This window comes from Papio anubis, chromosome 12, assembly GCF_008728515.1.
Source record: "Papio anubis isolate 15944 chromosome 12, Panubis1.0, whole genome shotgun sequence".
In the NCBI taxonomy this organism is placed as follows: Eukaryota; Metazoa; Chordata; class Mammalia; order Primates; family Cercopithecidae; genus Papio; species Papio anubis.
The window spans coordinates 90671980-90694553 of record NC_044987.1 but is presented as its reverse complement, the minus strand read 5'-3'; the positions used below and the strand labels follow the sequence as shown (position 1 = coordinate 90694553).

At 38.1% G+C, this 22574-nt stretch overlaps 1 protein-coding gene across 1 annotated transcript in view; it reads left to right on the top strand.

The window, feature by feature from the left end:
• The window catches only part of DCDC1 (doublecortin domain containing 1), a 508775-nt gene that overhangs the window by 24764 nt on the left and 461437 nt on the right, over positions 1 to 22574 (top strand). The window contains exons 4-5 of the mRNA XM_021926829.2: positions 8193 to 8310; positions 15398 to 15567. Of these exons, the coding sequence (XP_021782521.2) occupies positions 8287 to 8310; positions 15398 to 15567 (194 nt within the window). The 5' untranslated portion in view covers positions 8193 to 8286. The remainder of the gene's footprint in view (positions 1 to 8192; positions 8311 to 15397; positions 15568 to 22574) is intronic.

Below are 22574 nucleotides of genomic sequence, written 5' to 3'. Positions count from 1 at the left end.
TAGGGTTTCACCATGTTGGCCAGACTGGTCATGAATTCCTGACCTCGAGTGATCTACCCACCTTGGCCTCCCAAAGTGCTGGGATTACAGGTGTGAGCCACTGTGCCCTGCCTTTATTTTATTTTTTCAAGTGACAGGATCAGACAGGGCATGGTGGCTCACGCCTGTAATCCCAGCACTTTGGGAAACTGAGGTGGGCAGATCACTTTAAGTCAGGAGTTCGAGACCAGCCTGACCAACATGGAGAAACCCCATCTCAACTAAAAATACAAAAATTAGCCAGGCATGGTGGCGTATGCCTGTAATCTCAGCTACTTGGGAGGCCGAGGCAGGAGAATCACTTTAACCCAGGAGGTGGAGGTTGTGGTGAGCCAAGATCATGCCATTGTACTCCAGTCTGGGCAACATGAGCGAAACTCCATCTCAAAAAAAAAAAAAAAAGAGACAGGGTCTTACTCTGACACCCAGGTTGGAGTGCAGTGGCACAGTCATACTCAGTGCAACCTTGAAATTCCTGGGCTCAAGTGATCCTGTCGCCTCAGTCTATCAAGTAGCCAGGACTATAGGAATGCACCACTCGGCCTGGCTAATATTTTAAATTTTTTTATTTGTAGAGATGGGTCTTGCCATGTTGTCCAAGCTGGCCTTGAACTACTGGGCTCAAGAGATCCTCCCACGTTGGCCTCTGAAAATGCTGAGATTATAAGCATGAGTCACTGCATCCAGCTTTGACTCCTGAACTACTTTATGGGGGGAAAAAAAAAAACAAAAAAACTATACCTAACACTAAAATAATTACCTCTTTCACTGAAAGTTAGGATTATAATTGTGCATAAGTAAAAAAATAAAACTATTGCTGTTTTCTTTAGGTTATTTTTGAATAGTTAGATGCAAATTTCATTTTTTTAAATAATTGGATTATATAATAAACACACCAGGACAGTCGGTGGATTTTGTTCTGCAAGCAGTTTTACTCTTTAATCATATACTTTTGCCTTGCTATGCACAGCTGGATTTTTGCTTATAAGCATTTCTCAATTAGGACTCAACCTATGAAAGAATTCAACAGGCAATGGTTGTTAAAGATGCCTTAGAAGAGAGCCTCACCCCTCCTATCATGAAACATTTAAAGGAGGAGGGAGAGAGAGGGCCAACAGAGGAGTGCTGGGCGGAGAAAAGCACCCTCTCTTATTAAACTATGTACAGACAGATACTTTTTCTTATTTGAGGCAGATTAGAACATTTATTGAATGTTTACCATGTACCAAGTCCTGTGCCAAATGCTTTCAAGTTCACTATTTCATTTAATCCTCATAACCATGTAGTTACCCTGTTTTGCACATGAGAAGACTGAGGCTGAAAAATTTCGGATACTTAAGGTCACCTAGTTAGAAAGTGCAAGAGAAAGACATGATCATCCTCTTATGTCAATAGGTATGAATTCCTCCATAATACTTGTGGAGGTAAGTTACGTTATATTGCTTTTATTTTTCCATATGCTATGTTAGCAGCAAGTGTGGTCTCATAATCTTTGAGCTTCCCATCTCCTGTAGATTATCTATGAACCTTAGGTGTTAATCGTTGTTCAAAAGGAAAGTTCTCCAGCTGCCCCCTCCCAAATGAGAATGACCCTTAATGTCAGTTAGTTTGTCTGTTGGTGCTGCTGGTACTATTGGTGGTGCTGCCATTGCCATAGCTTCTTGCTGACCCACGTCACCATTACTGATCTCATTGGCATCCATCATCTGACTCGCTCTTTTGGTCCTTGCTTCAGGAAAGTCTTTCTGGCACCAGTTCCGCCTCAGCCCTGAAAGGCAACATGGTCTTTGAAAGAGGGTATATTAGTCAGGATTCTACAGAGAAACAGTACCAAAAAAAATTGTGTGTGTGTGTGTATGTGTAGTCATGCATTACGTAAGAATGTTTTGCTTAAGGATAGACTACATTTACAGTGGCACTCCCATGAGATTATAATGGAGCTGAAAAATTCCTATCACCTAGTGACATAGCTATTGTAATGTTGTAGTGCAATGTATTACTTTTCTATGTTCAGATACACAAATACTTACTATAGTGTTAAAATTGCCTACGGTATTCTACACAGTAACATGCTGTACAGGTTTGTAGCCAAGGACCAATCAGCTATACCATAGAGGCTAGGTATATATTATGCCTTCTAGATTTGTGTAAGTATACTGTATGATATTTGCCCAATGAAATCACCTAATGGTGGATTTCTCAGAACATATCCTCATTGTTAAGCAACGCATGTCTGTCTGTCTATCTATCTATCCATCCATCCATCCATCCATCCATCCATCCATCCATCTATCTGCATATATATAAAAGTGTAATTTCCATTCTTAACCAAACCAAACATAACTCAGAGATTCTACTTGCAGGGTGAACTGGTCTCAATGTTATTTTGTCATCACTTTCTTCTTGGACCAATACAATGCTTCACTGCAGTGGACACTGTTGTTGAATTCCCTACCTGTGAAAGCAGTTTCTGGAGAACTTTGGCTTGAAATGCACATACTTAGACAAGTTCTTTCTTCTGAACCATCCTTTTTGCTGCCCCCTTCTGGAAGCCATTGTCACCTGCAGAAAAGCTCCTCCCTACTAGCTCTCCTCCCAAGATGTGGAAAGGCAAAGTCCACCAAACTCCAGCAGGTTCATGGGAGGCTTTCATGTTGGACATCTCCTACTCATCAGTCAACCAGTGGTGTCCTTACCTGCTTGCCAGAGACCTCAAGTTCCATGGGTCCAAAACCAAATTCATTCTCTCACCCTCCACCAATTTCTCTTCCACCTTGTTTTCTCCTTCCCTTCTCTTTCTACTCGTTCTTTGATCAATATATATATATATATGAAGAGAGAGAGAGAGAGAGAGAGGAAGATTAATTGATTGATTTTTAAGAATTGGCTCCTGTGATTGCAGAGGCTGTGTGAGTCCAAAATCTGATGGGGTAGGCTGGCAGGCTAGATACTTAGAGAAGGGGTGCAATTCAAGTCCAAAGACAACCTGCTGAAAGAATTCCTTCTTACCCAGGGGAAGTCGGTCTTTTTTCTATAAAAGCTTTCAACTGATTAGATGAGACCCACCCACGTTATGGAGGGTAAACTGCTTTACGCAGAGTCTACCCATTTAAATGTTAATCTCATCCAAAAAAAAAAAAAAAAAACCTTCACAGAAAACATCCAGAACAATGGTTGATCAAATAGCTGGTCACCATGGCCCTGCCAAGTTGACCCATAAAATTAACCATCACAGTGTCTAACACAATTTCTTCAGTATTGTACTCAATTAGGGTACCCATCACTGGTTCCCCCAGATCACAGCTACAGTTACCTGGCCCTTTAAATCCACCTCTCCCTCTCCTTTCCTCCCTCCCTCCTGCTCCTCTCCTTCTCTCTCACAGAACCACATATACTCCACAGACTCATTTTTTTCCCAAGATCTCACTGCCCCAGAATAGTTGTGCTGGGGTAGATTACTGCAGACCAATTCTTGCCAATCTTTTTTATGTCCTGGGAAATCCAGCAATTTAACTTAAAGACCTTTTAGGCACAGATTTTAAAAATGCAATAAGGTCCTGTGTATCATCCCTGGGTAAAGGAAAAGCAGACCTCTGAAGTAGGAAATCCCACTTACCACTGGGAGTGGAGCTAGTGAGGAGGAAATGCTTTTTGTTCTTCCTTGAAGAGTAAAACATTATTTTCATCAAGATAAAAACAGAGACTTTTTGGTGCCTTCTTTAAAAAGCAGCAAACAGTAAATCTTTGGTGAGTCCCATGGGTACATATGCAACCATAGAGACATAGGATAGTACCTTCTCATTTAAAAAGGAGGCTATTTAAATATAGATAGGTGCAGCCTAGACATCTTGATTTGCCTGGAACAGGCCCAGTTTGGATAATAAATTATTTGGCTAGGTTAGATAGAATTAACATTGAAAATTTGTCAAAACTATCTACTTTAGTCCATTAGGGAATCCTTTCTTCTGTGATTACAGTGTTGCTGATGTGAACAAATGTGTTCTTGGCAGCTGAAGTACAATTTCCCTTATTTCTTTAACAAATATTTATTGCATACCTACTATGTCCTAGACACTGAATTAAGCACTATGAATGCAAAGTGAACAGGACAGACTAGTCTCAGCTCTCATAAAATTTTTTTTAACTGTAATATTGGAGAGTTACTTCAGGTATTACTAGTACATATTGAATGAAGCAAGGAAACTGATCAATGTATATATTTGTTTCCATAGTATCTCACTCTGGGATGCTATGACAAAGTACCTTAGACTGAATAATATACAAACAATAGAAATTTATTCCTCACAGTTCTGGAAGCTGGTATTTCTAAGACTAAGGCACCAGCAGTGTCTGGTGAGTGCCTGCTTCCTTATTGATAATGTGCCCTTGCATTGTAAAAAGAGTTCACCCTTATGACTTAATTGCCTCCCTGAAGGCCCTGCCTCATAATAACATCACATTGGGGATTAAATTTCAACTTAGAAATTTGGCAGGGGGTGGAGGGGCCACAAACATTCTGACCATAGCACATAGGAAAACTCATTCTTAATTTCAGGCAACCAACTGACTTAAACATGAACTTTGGGAAATGGAAAAAAAGAAGTCTATTTCATTATACTAAGTTGGCTTCTCGTTTTCTAAATCATCAACAGTATAGGAGCAGTGTGAGCAAAGGTCTAGAGACTGGAAATAAATAGCATGTACAAGATGTTAAGAAAGTTTACATTGAGGACAGGTAAGAAAAAAAGGTTTATTTCTTACTCATATAAGAGTTTATTTCTTACTTACAATGTAAAGTTTATATTGAGGACGAGTAAGAAAAAAAGGCTTATTTCTTACTCATATAAAAGTCTGAAGGGCTAGTATAATGCTCTAAGGCCTTCCATTTTGTTGCTGTGCTGTGAGTAGCTTCCATTCCCAAAGTCACAGATGGTGCATTCATGATCATTCATGGCTATTCCAGCTTTAAGCCATGATCACATTCCAGATATCAGGTAGGAAGAAAAGAAGGCTGAAAATCATGCCCCATACCCCCTTCTTTGGTGACAGTTCCCATAAGTCACATATGCCACTTCCTCTTACCTTCTGCTGACCAGAATTTAGTCATGTGGTCATGTGGCAACATGTAGATGGAAAAAAGGCTTTAGCTGGACACTAAAGATAACAGATTTTAGTGAACATCTAACAGTTTACTCCATAATCCAACCTTTTAGCCACCAAAAATCTTTGGTACACCCTTCTTCCTGTAGATAGAACATAACTACCTATTCTTGATCATACATGCCTGTTCTAGCTTTTAATTATGTATGTGAACCCCCAAATATGATTCATTTGAATATGACTCAGAATCTAGGCTGTTGGGTTAATGCACAGTCCTTTTCATTAATTCCAAGTGGTCTGGTAACCTGTAAACTAAAAGTTAATGTATTTGTGACATCACACATAACACAATGGATGTATATTTGGAAAGGAGGAGAATAGGATTAACACAAGAGTCACTGGTTTATAGTGGTTATCAATTCTGCTAGACTAGGTAGGAATTGTAAAAGTTCCCTTCTCTAGCAGTGGAGCAATTTCCTTGATTAGTTCATCAGAGTACTCCTAATTCTGCCTTTTGGAAAGGGTCTTCCTTGTACATTGTACTTCCTGACCACATCTGATGTGGTCAATGGAGAATTTGCTGTTCTAGAGTGCTGAACAGATTTTGCAACCCGCTTCCTGCTGATACAAATGTGGGCATGAGATCTGATTACAGGTCAGTCATGTTTTTTGGCCAGCTTTATGATTTCTTTAGCAATTTAACACTGCTTCTTCTTCTTCTCCTAAATTAGTAGACTTCCAGTCTATAGATAATCCCATGTTTACAGCCAAAGATCACGTCTAGACACTAGTTTTAAGCCTGAGTACTGGTTTTTTATTCCCTGACTCTGCTTCAACATAAAGGTGATTCCTTTGAGGTCTAACACAATAAGCTTGGGTGGAAAAACAACAACCTTAATCTGATCTTTGACAGCTAGGCTAGTTTTATTGATTGATTGATTGAGACAGGGTCTCACTCTCACCCAGGCTGGAGTGCAGTGGCATGATCATGGCTCACTGCAGCATCAATCTCCTGGGCTCAAGCAATCTTCTTGCCTCAGCCTCCCAAGTAGCTAGGACTAGAGGTGTGTGCCATCATACCCAGTTAAGTTATTTTTTGTAGAGTCGGGGTCTCACTGTGTTTTCCAGACTGGTCTCAAACTCCTGGACTCAAGCAGTCCTTCCTCCTCAGCCAACCAAAGTGTTGGGATTTCAGGCGTGATCCATCACACCCAACCAATGAAGAATTCTTAAAGAAAAGTGTTTTTTAAAAGCTTGGAACCACAGTCTCATCTTCTGTAGCCATCACTGTAGAGTGCTACTTTTTATAGTTTCAGTTTGAGATACATGAATAGTTGAATTCTTCAATTCTGCAGGGGCCAAAGTCCCAAATTACTGGACTCTGAGTTAAATTTATATTTTAAGCCATTCTAGTGTTCTCCTTATTTCTTTGCTCTAAGTAAATACCATGTATTTTAGGTTCTTGAAAGCAATTTATGTCAAGAGAACGTCAGGTGTTTCAGGATTAGGTTTGACTGCAAGTAACAAAGACCCAAATTAACACTGTTTTGAAAAAACTAGGTGTTTATTTCTCATGTAAAAGTCTGGAGGTAGGTAGTCCAGGGTTGGTATGGTACTCTATGTTGTCAGAGGTTCAGACTCCTTCAATCCTCCTTCAGTCCTGGCTTTCATTTTCAGCATCTCATCAAAGTTAAAGACCAATCCAGGACTAGCCATTGTTTTCATTCTAGGTAGTAGAAGGAAGGATAAAGAAGGGTACACTCACTTTCATGGACCATCTCCACTAACATGTCATTGGCCAGAACATGTTCATATGGCCCTACCCAGCTGCAAGGAAAACTGGAAAATACAGTCTTTATTTTAGGAAACCATATGTCTCAAATAAAATCAGGGATTCTAGTTTTGTAAAAGGAACAAGGAATGGATATTGGCAGACAATTGGCAGTCTCTGCCACAAAGTTTATGTAAGTATTAGAAAATACTAACATATGGACACATTAGGACATTGCAATACAATTTCAATGCATTTGGTGCATTCTTAACAAAGAATTAAAAATTATCTTTTTTAAAAAAATCATATTACTAAACACTCTGTGAGCTTACTAGTTCTTGCAAAGCCCTAACAATGCCCTGCAAGGTCCAGTGTTGTGTTCATCTCTTCCATTCCCTTTCTAACCTCATCCCAACTACATTCTCCCTTGTTCATCTATTCATCTACTTTTGCTGTTCTTCACACTTGCCAGATATATCCCACCTTAGGACCTTCTGGATGCCTGCCCTAAGACACCCTCCTGGGTCTCCCTGGGTATCTGCATGACTAACTTTCTTGCCTCTTTTATGTCTTTGCCCAGATGCTACCAGCTCTATGAGGCCTGTGCTGACAACCCTATTTAAAGTTACAATTCCCTCCACTCCCACATGTTGCCAATTTACCTTTGCCTCATCAGTTTTCCCCTGTAGCATTTATTACCTGTTAACATCTGTACAATTTGCTTATTTATGATGTTTATTGTTTATTATCTGTTCCCACTTGAAAGTACTGCATAGGGCACAATGGTTCTTTTTCTGCTTCGTTCACTGATTTTAAGTGCCTAGAACAATGTCAGATACATTGTAGGTGATCGATGAATAATGTGTGAATGAATGAAAGCATTTATTTCAGAACAACACTAAAAAAGTAAAAGTAATTTTATTTACCTTAAAAGTAATGTATTTTCCTTAGGCCTGGCATGTAATCTTAATTTGGGACTCCTCTTCATTGTCTTAGTGGGCTACTTCAGAGATGAGATTTTATAACTATTTTCATCAGTATTGTGAGACCATGATTACACCCTGGAAAGGATCCTATAGATCAAGGGTCCCCAACCTGCAGGTACAGGTCTCCAACCCTTGGGTCTATAGAAAAATTGTTTTCCATGAGACCGGTCCCTGGTGTCAAAAAGGTTGGGGACTGCTGCTGTAAATAAGATTCTTTGACATGATTTCTTATGGGCATATTGTTTTGGTCTTTTGGTCAAATTAGATTGTCTGTGTGTGTTACTCAATATTTCTAGATTGCAAATAAGAAAATCCCAGATTCCATTCCAAGATGGCCAAATAGGAACAGCTCCAGCCTGCAGTTCCCAGTGTGACTGACACAGAAGACGGATGATTTCTGCATTTCCACCTAAGGTACCTAGTTCATCTCATTAGAACTGGTTGGACAGTAGGTGCAGCCCACGGAGGGTGAGCTGAAGCAGGGCAGGGCATCACTTCACCCAGGAAGTGGAAGGGGTTGGGGGATTTCCCTTTCCTAGCCAAGGGAAGCCATGACAGATGGTACCTGGAAAAACAGGACACTCCAGCCCAAATACTGTGCTTTTCCAATGGTCTTAGTAAACGACACACCAGGAGATTATATCCTGCACCTGGCTCAGTGGGTCCCATGCCCATGTAGCCTTGCACACTACTAGTGTAGCAGTCTGAGGTCAGCCTGTGAGGCAGTAGCCTGGCAGGGGGAGGAGCATCCGCCATTGCTGAGGCTTGGGTAGGTAAACAAAGCAGCTGGGAAACTCAAACTAGGCAGAGTCCACCACAGCTCAGCAAGGCCTACTGCCTCTAGACCCCACCTCGGGGCAGGGCATAGCTGAACACAAGGCAGCAGAAACTTCTGCAGTCTTAAACGTCCCTGTCTGACAGCTCTGAAGAGAGCAGTGGTTCTCCCAGCATGGTGTTTGAGCTCGGAGAACAGACAGACTGCCTCCTCAGTGGGTCCCTGACCCCCATGTACCCTAACTGGGAGACACCTCCCAGTAGGGGCTGACTGCCACCTCATACAGTTGGGTGCCCCTCTGGGATGAAGTTTCCAGAGGAAGGATCAGGCAGCAGTTTTTGCTATTCTGCAATATTTGCTGTTCTGCAGCCTCCACTGGTGATACCCAGGCAAACAGGGTCTGGAGTGGACCTCCAGCAACCTCCAACAGACCTTCAGTTGAGGGACCTGACTGTTAGAAGGAAAACTAACAAATAGAAAGGAATAGCATCAACATCGACAAAAAGGACATCCACACCAAAACCCCATCTGTAGGTCACCAACATCAAAGACCAAAGGTAGATAAAACTACAAAGATGGAGAGAACCCAGAGCAGAAAAGCTGAAAAATCTAAAAACCAGAGCACCTCTTCTCCTCCAGAGAATTGCAGCTCCTCACCAGCAATGGAACAAAGCTGGACAGAGAATGACTTTGACAAGCTGACAGAAGTAGGCTTCAGAAGGTCGGTAATAACAAACTTCTCTGAGCTAAAGGAGGAGGTTCGAACCCATTGCAAGGAAGCTAAAAAACCTTGAAAAAAGATTAAATGAATGGCTAACTAGAATAAAGTGTAGAGAAACCTTAAATGACCTGATGGAGCTGAAAACCATGGCACGGGAACTATGTGACGCATGCACAAGCTTCAGTAGCCGATTCGATCAAGTGGAAGAAAGGGTATCGGTCATTGAAGATCAAATTAATGAAATAAAGTGAGAAGAGAAGTTTAGAGAAAAAAGAGTAAAAAGAAAAGAACAAAACCTCCAAGAAATATGGGACTATGTGAAAAGACTAAATCTATGTTTGATTGGTGTACCTGAAAGTGACAGGGAGAATGGAACCAAGTTACAAAACACTCTTCAGGATATTATCCAGGACAACTTCCCCAACCTAGCAAGGCAGGCCAACATTCAAATTAAGGAAATACGGAGATCACCACCAGGATACTCTTCAAGAAGAGCAACCCCAAGACACATAATTGTCAGATCCACCAAGGTTGAAATGAAGGAAAAAATGTTAAGGGCAGCCAGAGAGAAAGGTTACCTACAAAGGGAAGCCCATCAGACTAACAGCAGATCTCTTGGCAGAAACTCTACAAACCAGAAGAGAGTAGGGGCCAATATTCAACATTCTTGAAGAAAAGAATTTTCAACCCAAAATTTCATATCCAGCCAAACTAAGCTTCGTAAATGAAGGAGAAATAAAATCCTTTACCGTCAAGCGAATGCTGAGAGATTTTTTCACCACCAGGCCTGCCTTACAAGAGCTCCTGAAGGAAGCACTAAACATGGAAAAAAAACAACCAGTACCAGCCACTGCAAAAACCCCAAATTGTAAAGATCGTCGATGCTAGGAAGAAACTGCATCAACTAACGGGCAAAATAACCAGCTAACATCATAATGATAGGATCAAATTCACACATAAAAATATTAACCTTAAATGTAAATGGACTAAATGCCCCAGTTAAAAGACACAAACTGGGAATTTGGAGAAAGAGTCAAGACCCATCAGTGTGCTGTATTCAGGAGACCCATCTCACATGCAGAGACACACATAGGCTCAAAATAAAGGGATTGAGGAAGATCTACCAAGCAAATGGAAAGCCAAAAAAAGCAGGGGTTGCAATCCTTGTCTCTGATAAAACAGAGTTTAAACCAACAAAGATCAAAAGAGACAAAGAAGGCCATTACACAATGGTAAAGGGATCAATTCAACAAGAAGACCTAACTATCCTAAATATATGTGCACCCAGTACAGGAGCACCCAGATTCATAAAGCAAGTCCTTAGAGACTTACAAAGAGACTTAGACTCCCACACAATAATAATGGGAGACTTTAACACCCCACTGTCGATATTAGACAGATCAATGAGACAGAAGGTTAAAAAGGATATCCAGGATTTGAATTCAGCTCTGCACCAAGCAGACCTAATAGACATCTACAGAACTCTCCACCCCAAATCAACAGAATATACATTCTTCTCAGCACCACATCGGACTTACTCCAAAATTGACCACATAGTTGGAAGTAAAAAGCACTCCTCCTCCTCAGCAAATGTAAAAGAACAGAAATCACAACAAACTGTCTCTCAACAGTGCAATCAAATTAAAACTCAGGATTAAGAAACTCACTCAAAACCACACAATTACATGGAAACTGAACAACCTGCTCCTGAATGACTACTGGGTACATAATGAAATGAAGGCAGAAATAAAGATGTTGTTTGAAACCAACAAGAACAAAGACACAACGTACCAGACTTTCTGGGATACATTTAAAGCAGTGTGTAGAGGGAAATTTATAGCACTAAATGCCCACAAGAGAAAGCAGGAAAGATCTAAAATCAACACCCTAACATCACGATTAAAAGAACTAGAGAAGCAAGAGCAAACAAATTCAAAAGCTAGCAGAAGGCAAGAAATAACTAATATCAGAGTAGATCTGGAGATAGAGACACAAAAAAACCTTCAAAAATTCAATGAATCCAGGAGCTGTTTTTTGAAAAGATCAACCAAATTGATAGACTTGTAGAATATGAGCAGACACCTCTCAACAATAATAACGAAGAAAAGAGAGAAGAATCAAATAGATGCAATAAAAAAATGATAAAGGGGGTATCACCACCGATCCCACGGAAATACAAACTATCATCAGAGAATACTATAAACAGCTCTATGCAAATAAACTAGAAAATCTAGAAGAAGAAATGGATAAATTCCTGGACACATTCACCCTCCCAAGACTAAACTAGGAAGAAGTTGAATCTCTGAATAGACCAATAGCAGGCTCTGAAATTAAGGCAACAATTAATAGTCCACCAACCAAAAAAAGTTCAGGACCAGACGGATTCACAGACAAATTCTACCAGAGGTACAAAGAGGAGCTGGTACCATTCCTTCTGAAACTATTCCAATCAACCGAAAAAGAGGGAATCCTCCCTAACTCATTTTATGAGGCCAGCGTCATCCTGAAACCAAAATCTGACAGAGACACAACAAAAAAAAGAGAATTTTAGACAAATATCTCTGATGAACATAGATACGAAAGTCCTCAATAACATACTGGCACACCAAATCCAGTAGCACATCAAAAAGCTTATCCACCATGATCACTCGGCTTCATTCCTGGAATGCAAGGCTGGTTCAACATATGCAAATCAATAAACATAATCCATCATATAAAGTGAACCAACAACGAAAATCACATGATTATCTCAATAGATGCAGAAAAGGCCTTTGACAAAATTCAGCAGCCCTTTGTGCTAAAAATTCTCAATAAACTAGGTATTGATGGAATGTATCTCAAAATAATAAGTGCTATTTATGACAAACCCACAGCCAATGTTATACTGAATGGGCAAAAACTGGAAGCATTCCCTTTGAAAACTGGCACAAGAGAGGGATGCTCTCTCTCACAACTCATATTCAACAAAGTGTTAGAAATTCTGGCCAGGGCAATCAGGCAAGAGAAAGAAATAAAGGGTATTCAGTTAGGAAAAGAGGAAGTCAAATTGTCCCTATTTGCAGATGACATGATTGCATATTTAGAAAACCCCATCATCTCAGCCCAAAATCTCCTTAAGCTGATAAGCAACTTCAGCAAAGTTTCAGCATAGAAAATCAATGTGCAAAAATCACAAGCATTTTTATACACCAATAACAGACAAACAGAGAACCAAATCATGAGTGAACTCCCCTTCACAATTACTACAAAGAGAATAAAATACCTAGGAATTCAACTTACAAGAGATGTGAAGGACCTCTTAAAGGTGAACTACAAACCACTGCTCAATGAAATAAAAGAGGACACAAACAAATGGAAGAACATTCCATGCTCATGGATAGGAAGAATCAATATTGTGAAAATGGCCATACTGCCCAAGGTAATTTATAGATTCAATGCCACCCCATCAAGCTACCAATGACTTTCTTCACAGAATTGGAAAAAACTACTTTAAACTTCATATGGAACCAAAAAAGAGCCTGCATTGCCTAGACAATCCTAAGCCAAAAGAACAAAGCTGGAGGCATCATGCTACCTGACTTCAAACTATACTACAAGGCTACAGTAACCAAAACAGCATGGTACTGGTACCAAAACAGAGATATAGACCAATGGAACAGAACAGAGGCCTCAGAAATAACACCATACATCTACAGCCATCTGCTCTTTGACAAATCTGACAAAAACAAGAAATGGGGAAAGGATTCCCTATTTAATAAATAGTATTGGGAAAACTGGCTAGCCATATGTAGAAAGCTGGAACTGGATCCCTTTCTTGCACCTTATAGAAAAATTAATTCAGGATGGATTAGAGACTTAAATGTTAGACCTAAAACCATAAAACCCTGGAAGAAAACCTAGGCAATACCATTCAGGACATAGGCATGGGCAAGTACTTCATGACTAAAACACGAAAAGCAATGGCAACAAAAGTCAAAATTGACAAGTGGGATCTAAGTAAACTAAAGAGCTTCTGCACAGCAAAAAAAAAAAAGCTACCATCAGAGTGAACAGGCAACCTACAGAATGGGAGAAAATTTTTGCAATCTACCCATCTGGCAAAGGGCTAATATCCAGAATCTACAAAGAACTTAAACAAATTTATAAGAACGAAACAACCCCACCAAAAGTGGGCATAGAATATGAGCAGACACCTCTCAAAAGAAGACATTTCTACAGTCAACAGACACATGAAAAAATGCTTATCATCACTGGTTATCAGAGAAATGCAAATCAAAACCACAATGAGATACCATCTCACACCAGTTAGAATGGCAATCATTAAAAAGTCAGGAAACAACAGGTGCTGGAGAGGATGTGGAGAAACAGGAATGCTTTTACACTGCTGGTGGGAGTGTAAACTGGTTCAACCATTGTGGAAGACAGTATGGCGATTCCTCAAGGATCTAGAACTAGAAATACCATTTGACCCAGGGATCCTGTTACTGGTTTTAAGAATTATAAATCATGCTGCTATAAAGACAAATGCATACGTATGTTTATTGTGGCACTATTCACAATAGCAAAGACTTGGGACCAACCCAGATGTCCATCAGTGATATACTGGATTAAGAAAATGTGGCACATATACACCATGGAATACTATGCAGCCATAAAAAAGGATGAGTTCATGTCCTTTGCAGGGATATGAATGAAGCTGGAAACCATCATTCTGAGCAAACTCTCACAAGGACAGAAAACCAAATACTGCATGTTCTCACTCATAGGTGGGAATTGAACAATGAAAACACTTGGACACAGGGCAGGGAACATCACACCCCAGGGCCTGTCATGGGGTGTGGGACAGGGGGTGGGATAGCATTAGGAAAAATACCCAATGTAAATGACAAGTTAATGGATACAGCAAACCAACATGGCACATGTATATGTATGTAACAAACCCACACATTGTGCACGTGTACCCTGGAACTTAAAGTATAATTAAAAAAAAAAAATAGAAAATCCCAACTCAAACTAGCTTAAGCAAAGAAAGAAAATTGTTGGCTCATGTACATAGGAAACTAAAGAGGTGGTTGTTTTTAATAGCTGGTTTTAGGGATTCAAATGTCATCACCAGGAATCTCACCTTCTGTCTCTTTCCACCTCTTATGTCTGCTTTCATGTCTTTCGGCTTCATCTCAATGGGGGAGGTTTGCATTTTTCTTAAAGCTAGCAATCCAGGAGAATGGTGCTCTGCTTGCTTTCTTCATCAGGACTCTGATTTACCCATCTCTGTATGTGGAAGAATAGGGCATTTTGATTGGCTAGCCTTGTAGATATTCATTTCCACGCCTTGAAGGCAAGGCCACATAATTGACAGACCCATCAGAATCAGTTCTGAAAAAGAGGGATGAAGGACAGATGAAAAAAAAAAAGAAAGAAAGAAAAGAAAAGCCTTGTGGTGTGCTTTTTCAGTAACATATTTCACATACAATTTTGCTTATATAAGCAATTTTTCAGAAAATAGCAAAAATTAAAATGCAGTGGCATGATCCCTGCAAGTTCCACCTCCTGGGTTCACGCCATTCTTCTGCCTCAGCCTCCTGAGTAGCTGGGACTACAGGCACCCACTACCGCACCCGGCTAATTTTTTTTTTTTAATTTTTTTTGTATTTTTAGTAGAGACAGGGTTTCACCGTGTTATCCAGGATGGTCTCTATCTCCTAACCTCGTGATCCGCCCGCCTCGGCCTCCCAAAATGCTGGGATTACAGGTGTGAGCCACTGCGCCCGGCCCATTTTTTTCATTCTTAAACAGTATTATACCAATTATAGACTTAGATTCATATTTTTTTTTCTTTCTTTAGGCTCTCATCTGTTAATTTCTAAGGGAATTTCACATTTAATAATTGCTATATGGTCTAGAATAACATGATGACAAGTAAGTTGTAGTTAATACCCAGCCTCTACTTGTAATCTAGTAGACTTTTACATTTAAAATTAAATAACATTCTTTATCATTTTTAGCTGAAAATGACAAAAATAGGAGCAGAAGATCACAGAGAAGCACTATTTCAGTCTTCCTTATCCCCCTTGACTAAAACAATGGAAGTATTACAGCAAAGTTGTCCTGAAGACACCTTGGATGGGAATACTGTAAACCCAATTTACAAATATATTTTGAACGATTTACCAAGGTAAGAACATTATTTAAGCAGCTTAAACTAAATACTGAAGAGGATCAAAGTGTTTCTAGAAAATAGTTTAAATGTTCAATCAGTCTTGGCTGGGCAAGGTGGCTCATGCCTGTAATCCCAGCACTTTGGGAGGCCTAGGCAGGTGGATTACTTGAGGTCAGGAGTTCGAGACCAGCCTGGCCAACATGGTGAAACCCCATCTCTACTAAAAATACAAAAAAATTAGCCACACATGATCACGAGCACCTGTAATCTCAGTTACTGGGGAGGCAGAGGCAGGAGAATCGCTTGATCCTAGGAAGTGGAGGTTGCAGTGAGGTGAGATCATGCCACTTGACTCTAGCCTGGGTGACAGAGTGAGACTCTGTCTCAAAAAAACAAAAAAACAATTGAGTACAGGTGATATAAATAAGTAACTTTGAGATGTGTTGAGTTATGGAGGTTGTTGCTTAGAGTAGAGCCCTTCCTTTTTTCTACTTTATGGGAAGAAAAAATGTACATGATGCAGTAAACGTAAATTATCTCTGGGATCTGACTTGAACAGGTAGCATAATGATAATAACGATAATGGCAGGTAGTACTTGTTAAGTGCCAGTCACTATGCTTAGCACTTAACCTGCATTATATCAATTTTGTTCTGAAAACAATTCTAGAGGCCGGGTGCGGTTGTTCACGCCTGTAATCCCAGCACTTTGGGAGGCCAAGGTGGGCAGATCACCTGAGGTCAGGAGTTTGAGACCAGCCTGACCAACATGGTGAAACCCCGTCTCTACTAAAAATACAAAAAAATAGCAGGGCTTGGTGGCGTATGCTCATAATCCCAGTTACTTGGGAGGCTGAGGCAGGAGAATCTCTTGAACCCAGGAGTTGGAGGTTGCAGTCAGCCAAGGTCACGCCATTGCACTCCAGCCTGGGCAAAAAGAGTGAAACTCTGTCTAAAAAACAAACCAAAACAAACCAAAACAAAAAAAAAACCACTAGGAGGAATATAAGACAGACGGTAGTCTCATTACCTTTGTTTTACCTATGAGGTAACAAAGGCAGAGAGAGGTTGATTAACTTGACTAAGCTCACACAACTAGTAAGTAGTAGTAAAGAAGGTATGATATGAATTCAAATGGGTCTAACACTACAGCATTTATCAGAAATATAAAGCAGAGGAGACAGGGGTATTCTTCCTGTGCTTTTCTCTGTTAGAAAGTGAAAGAACTAAAAGGTATTTGTCATACATTGATAAACTATTGGCTGGCTAAGTGTGATGCCATAGTCTTTATGTTAAGTAGAAAACTGAGACTGTAAGAAAATCAATACATTATAAATTAAGGTTTATGTTAATCTTCTTATGGAAATCCTAGATCATATTTATTTCCTAGATCAGTTTGAGTGTTTGCTTATTTGTGTGTGTGTGTCACTAGGTTAAGATGAAAGTGAAACCTTGACTTTCAGCTAATTTGTTTTGCTTTATTCCTCTCAGCTATAAGTGCATATTAGTAGTGTATGAGATCCTTTATACAATGCAACTTTTAAAAAAATGAATACCCGGTGTGTTATTTTAGGGACATAAGTCACTCATGACTTATTAGAAAAAGAATTCTAAATAGGATTAAATGTTCCTTTATACAAATGCCAATTCTAATATCATGTGTTCTTGCACATATTTTTATTGCCTTTAATATTTATTTATTTCCAATTTGCTACTTCAAAATGGTGATACATTCACTTTTTATTCTAACTACTTTTGTGCATTTTTAGCTACTTTATTTTTTTCTGGTAAAGCTAAATGTGTTTTCACTTATTCAGTCTGTTCCTGCTTTTTTCCTATTTGCTTTCTTTGATTGTTAGTCAGTTTAACACTGGCTTTATTTGTCCTTTTCATTATATGTCAGTCTTTCTTCTCATGTGACACTTTCCTACTGCCTGTTTTTTATAGTTTCTGTTTCATTGTGCTTCTTTTGTTTCTTTGTTTGAATCCTAACTTCTTTTCTGTCACTATTGCCTGTTACCATCAACTTTGATTATGATAAACCAAGAAAATGAAGTAACCCTCTTCTTGGCAATCAAATGGAAAGCTGTAGACAATGCTCAGAGGTCTTTTACCTTCATGAAAAAGAAAATGATGAGTTTCAACCTGAAAGGGGTCAAGTTCATAAAGGCTAATGGTAATTTAAGAGTCATTGGTATTAATATGATTATCAGAGAGAGGCAATTTTCTCTATGAGTAAGGACATTTACCTCCTGATTGAGGTTAAAACTTCTTTTGTCTCATTCTTGTTTTCCTTGCCACCTTTCTTCTACCATCTTTGTGGTCTTTTTATGAGAAGTAATCATTAAAATATAGTCAATTTATTTTTCCTACTTGTATTACAGAGATTGTGCTTTCTTCATTAATTAATACATTGTACTTTTTACAAAATATGCCTACATATATATGTATATATATTAAGTCCATTCAAAGTAGCCATACAGTGACCACTTTATTTTCTTGTTATTATCTGATGCTATCAGTTTGCTTTTCGTTATATTTACATTATCACTCTCCTTCCCTCTGTTCTTCCTTTCCATGTGTTTCCTCTGCTGTCACTCCATGCTGCATTTGCTTATAACAGAGTGAAAACCTCTGTGCCAGGACATGCCCCCTCACAAGAAAACTAACACCAACATTATAAATGTTTTCAGCTTATTATGTCAGAGGTTTCATCCTCTCATTTTTGACTCACCATTTGGAGGTCATGTGAATAAAAAAAATATTGCCTCATTTCTGTGGCTCCTTCCAGGAAAGTAGCACAATAGTAAACTTTTCCTGCTCAGCTGTAGTCTGATGCATTCCCAGGTGACCCAGAATCGGGAAATAGTCTTGGAGACATGGATGACTTGGAGACATGGATGACAAAATCGGTTATTTTTTAGTAACAGGTATCCAGGCATAGTTTCACCATGTTCATATCCAGCGCTCCAAATGCTGAAGTGGAAGATCTCCAAATTACGATTCCATTTTTGCATTAGGAGAATGTTGTAAACGATTAGTGAATTTTTCCATCTCACATGTAAAATATGTTGTTTTAACGATTTTCAGCCAATGATCATCTAGGGGATGTGATTTAATGATTTTTATAATGAGAAGTTATAGTATTTTTTATCCTGCTGGCAGCTCAGTAGTAGTAAAGAAGGTATGGTATGAACTCAAATGGATCTAACACTACAGCATTTATCAGAAATATAAAGCGTTACCAACCCTTACAATTCCCTGAGGAGGAAAATTACTTTTAGTAAATTAAATGAGAACTGAAATCAGTTTTTAAAAAGTAAATACTAACCATTTTTGTTGCTGTTGTACATTATCAAGGCTACTTTTTCACAAGCAAATCTTGCTTTCAAGGATACTAACAGACACCTAATCTATTCAGTCACTGTTTAAGTCATTTATTTTGGGTACTTTTTACTTGGAATGAATCTTAGATCGTTTTTGAAATATAAACATTTAGAACCATTGCCTTTTCTATGGACAGTTTAAGTTTAGCAACTTCATCATTCCAAAAATGAACTGTCGATTCCCACCATGGAATGAGTGGCAGACGGGAAGGAGAGGAAACAATAGTAAATGAAGCATGCTAACACCTTCACTGTTTTAGACTCATGCTACTACCCAACAAATTATACTTTCTCCAGTTCATAATCTTTTTCCAGATTTTTTCCTTCAAGCCTTTAAAAATATTTCTGCAGATCTCCATATAAATATAATATTTTCTTTATAAAATCTTAAAAGACTAGATCATTGTTTCTTTTTGAAAATTTTCTTCTGGAAAAGTTGTATATAATATTTATAAACCCTCAGTTTTAAATTTCACATATGCCTTATTTTTATTCCTGTGTACTTTTATACAAGTAAAAAACCTTTTTTTTCCTTTGAGTGGAATGATTTATGCCCCTGATGCTATGCTCAGATGTGTCTTTATGAATTTTGGAAATTGTTCTTCTTTTTTAGAAGTTTTTCTTCTGCAAAAGTAAACAAGTTTAACTTAACAAACACTTATTGAATATCTTCCATGTAGTATATATGTAGTTTGAACGTAACATTTTGGTTATTATTCAATCATTGAGTTGAAAGTAAAAATTTGTTATGTGTTATAAAATATCCTGAAATTGCTCCGCAGTTGGAAAAACCCTTATAAACATTTTTAGGCCAAATTAGAATTGCATTTTCTTCTGGAATTGGAAGTAAAACTTGTGGGGAATTTTTTACTTTTATTACTCATTTTCTATGATATCTAAATTGTATTTTATCAGAGAATCTAGCAATTGGAGAAAGTTATTTGTATCTTTGGAAGTTTAAGCAAGTTGGAGAAAGGGCAGGATGAAGTTTAATAAAATCTTTGTGCTTTGTGTGCTTAAGAAATTTTATAAAAGCTTGCATTCACCAAACATAAGTAGGGTTATTTCTTTTATTGATTGTATTCCAGTATTTTAAACTGATGGTTCATTATTGAACATACTTATGGTCATTTCACTTTATGTTTATATTTTATTTGTATATATTTCAATTTGAGAGCTTAATTACCATTAAAATGGTACTCTAATAAAGATAAGTTTTACAAATGATAATATTAAAAGAAACTCTTCAGGAAGGTTTAAATGCCATAAGAATTTAAAGCAAGAAATATATGCTTGTCAGATATACAGTATAAATAAATAATTTAGATTAAAATGGTTGACTACATTTAACAAAGAGACTACCAAATAATGAAGGGCTAAAGAGTGGTTGTTAGATTTGATGTACTTCATTTCATATTGTAAGTAATTGCTATCCATAAAAATTCTATGGCTTCTGTATAAGAAAAAGAGACATTTTGACAGGCAACACTAGTATGAAGAGACAGCAAGTACAAATCCTTGGCAACTGTCATTTCATTATCCTGCTGTTGAATTCACATCCAAATTATGTGATAACTTAGACCTGCATGTTTGTTTTGGAGCCACGGTCTGTCAAAGTAGCCACATTTCCTGCTTAAGAATAGAATTATTAGCCACATGCAAATTTATGCCATTGAAATCTAAATGTAGCAAGGATGTTTTGTGTTTCATAAAGAGGGAAAATCAAAACTCCATGTCATTTTATGCTTATGCTGAAATTTCTGGTGACATGTTCCTGATTAAGTAAAAGTAGAATTTTTAGAAAATAGCAGATACTTTATATTTTATCTTATTATGAAATTAATTCAATATTAGTAAAGGTGTTTAATAAAGCAAAAAATAAAGCAAAAGTAATTCAGAGTATCAATTACGTTACACCACATGTCCATTACATTTACTGCAGTAGTGGAAAGCTGACTATATAAGTTAGGCCACTATCAGTGGAAAGTAACAAAATTCAACTGAAAGTGACTTAAAAATGAGGAACATTCGTTATTGCATGTAAGAAGAATTCAGAGAGAGAGCAATTTTAGGGTTAAATTCAGCAGTTCAGCAGTGTTATCAAAAAGTCTGGCTCATTGTGTCTTTCCCTCTGCCATCCTCAGAATATTGGCTAGATCCTTTGGCTTGACCCCTCCTGCTTGCAAGATGGCTCATCACATGTTCACTCAGCAATGTCCGAGTAAAGAAGATAAATGTTTGATCACTTACATCTCTTTTTCATGAGGGCGAATAACCTTTCTCTAAAAGATTTATTATGTCTCATTAGCCAAAATTAGGTCACAAGCAGATTACTTAACCTGCCAGGGTCAAGGGAAATGAAATTACCATCATTGGCTTTAGACCACTGAAGATTTACCCACTGGAGCTGATCATAGGATACTTTCCATGGGCATATAAGGAAGATGAATTCTTAAAAATAACTGAGACTTTATCCAAGAAGAAATGCGGGAAATGACTTAGACAGATAATCAACATTACCTGACATAACTCTTGGCTTCAGCTTTCTTTTATTTTATTTCTTGAACTGTGTTTGTTTCTTTTCAGTGGCATTTTGATACATTTTTGCATGCTGTCATAATTATCAAAGAATAATTCCTGCATATCAACCACTGGTTGAGTTCCTGTGGAAATATAGCAGATGTAAAACAAGGATCTTACTCTTGCGGAGTGGGATCTGAAATCATCTGAAATTATGTAACAGATAACAAAGCAAACATGGCAATATGCAAAACAGGACATCAATTTTTACAAAGGGCCTGGGGAAATGATTTGGAATAAGGAATAACTAGGATCTGGTGGGATTATCTTCTCTTATGTGTCCTGCCATCCTGAACAGTTTTGGTGAGGCCTTTTCCATGACTCTAACCCCTGGAATTTTTCCCTTCAGTAACCAGGGCTTTTCCTTCAGAGCTAATCATGATCAGTAATTGTAAATTTATATGTGTAACGATTTAATAGTTCTCTTTCACCTGACAATTAATGTTATTATGAAAGAGGTTCTAGAAAATGTAAATTCTGAGTTGAGATTAACATTTATTAAATATTTATTTTTTGAAAGAAGTACAGTAATAGGTATAGATTAGCTGAGTGAACACTATTGGTAAAAAGGTGTGCAGGTAGGAACTATGGAAGGCAATGTGGTGCAGTTATAGCTGAGGGATATTACAGGGGAGTAATGAGCAACACCACTTGGTAGAAATTGTTGAATGTGAGACCAAGAAGTATGATTTTACTAGGAGTTTTCTTCAAATTGCTATAAAAAGTCACTAAGGTTTACTAATGCCATTAAGGAGAGGAAATGAGTAGAAAATTTGTTCTTATCAAATCTGTAGTCATCTCCTTAATTCTTATGGTCTACTTACCTGTTTTTTCCTATAGTCCTTCCTAAGAATATTTTCTTGTGTTTTTAGACCTTAAAGATTACTTAGTTGTTGCTTTGTAAAGCAAAAATTGTAAACTAGATTTAATGAAAATTTCAGAGAGTAAGCAGAATTAAAGCTACTCTGAAATATGAAGAGGGTTGTAAATTCTACAATGTTTAAGATCTTTAGGACCTGTAAATACAATGACATATCGCCATCATGATTAAGTTTCAT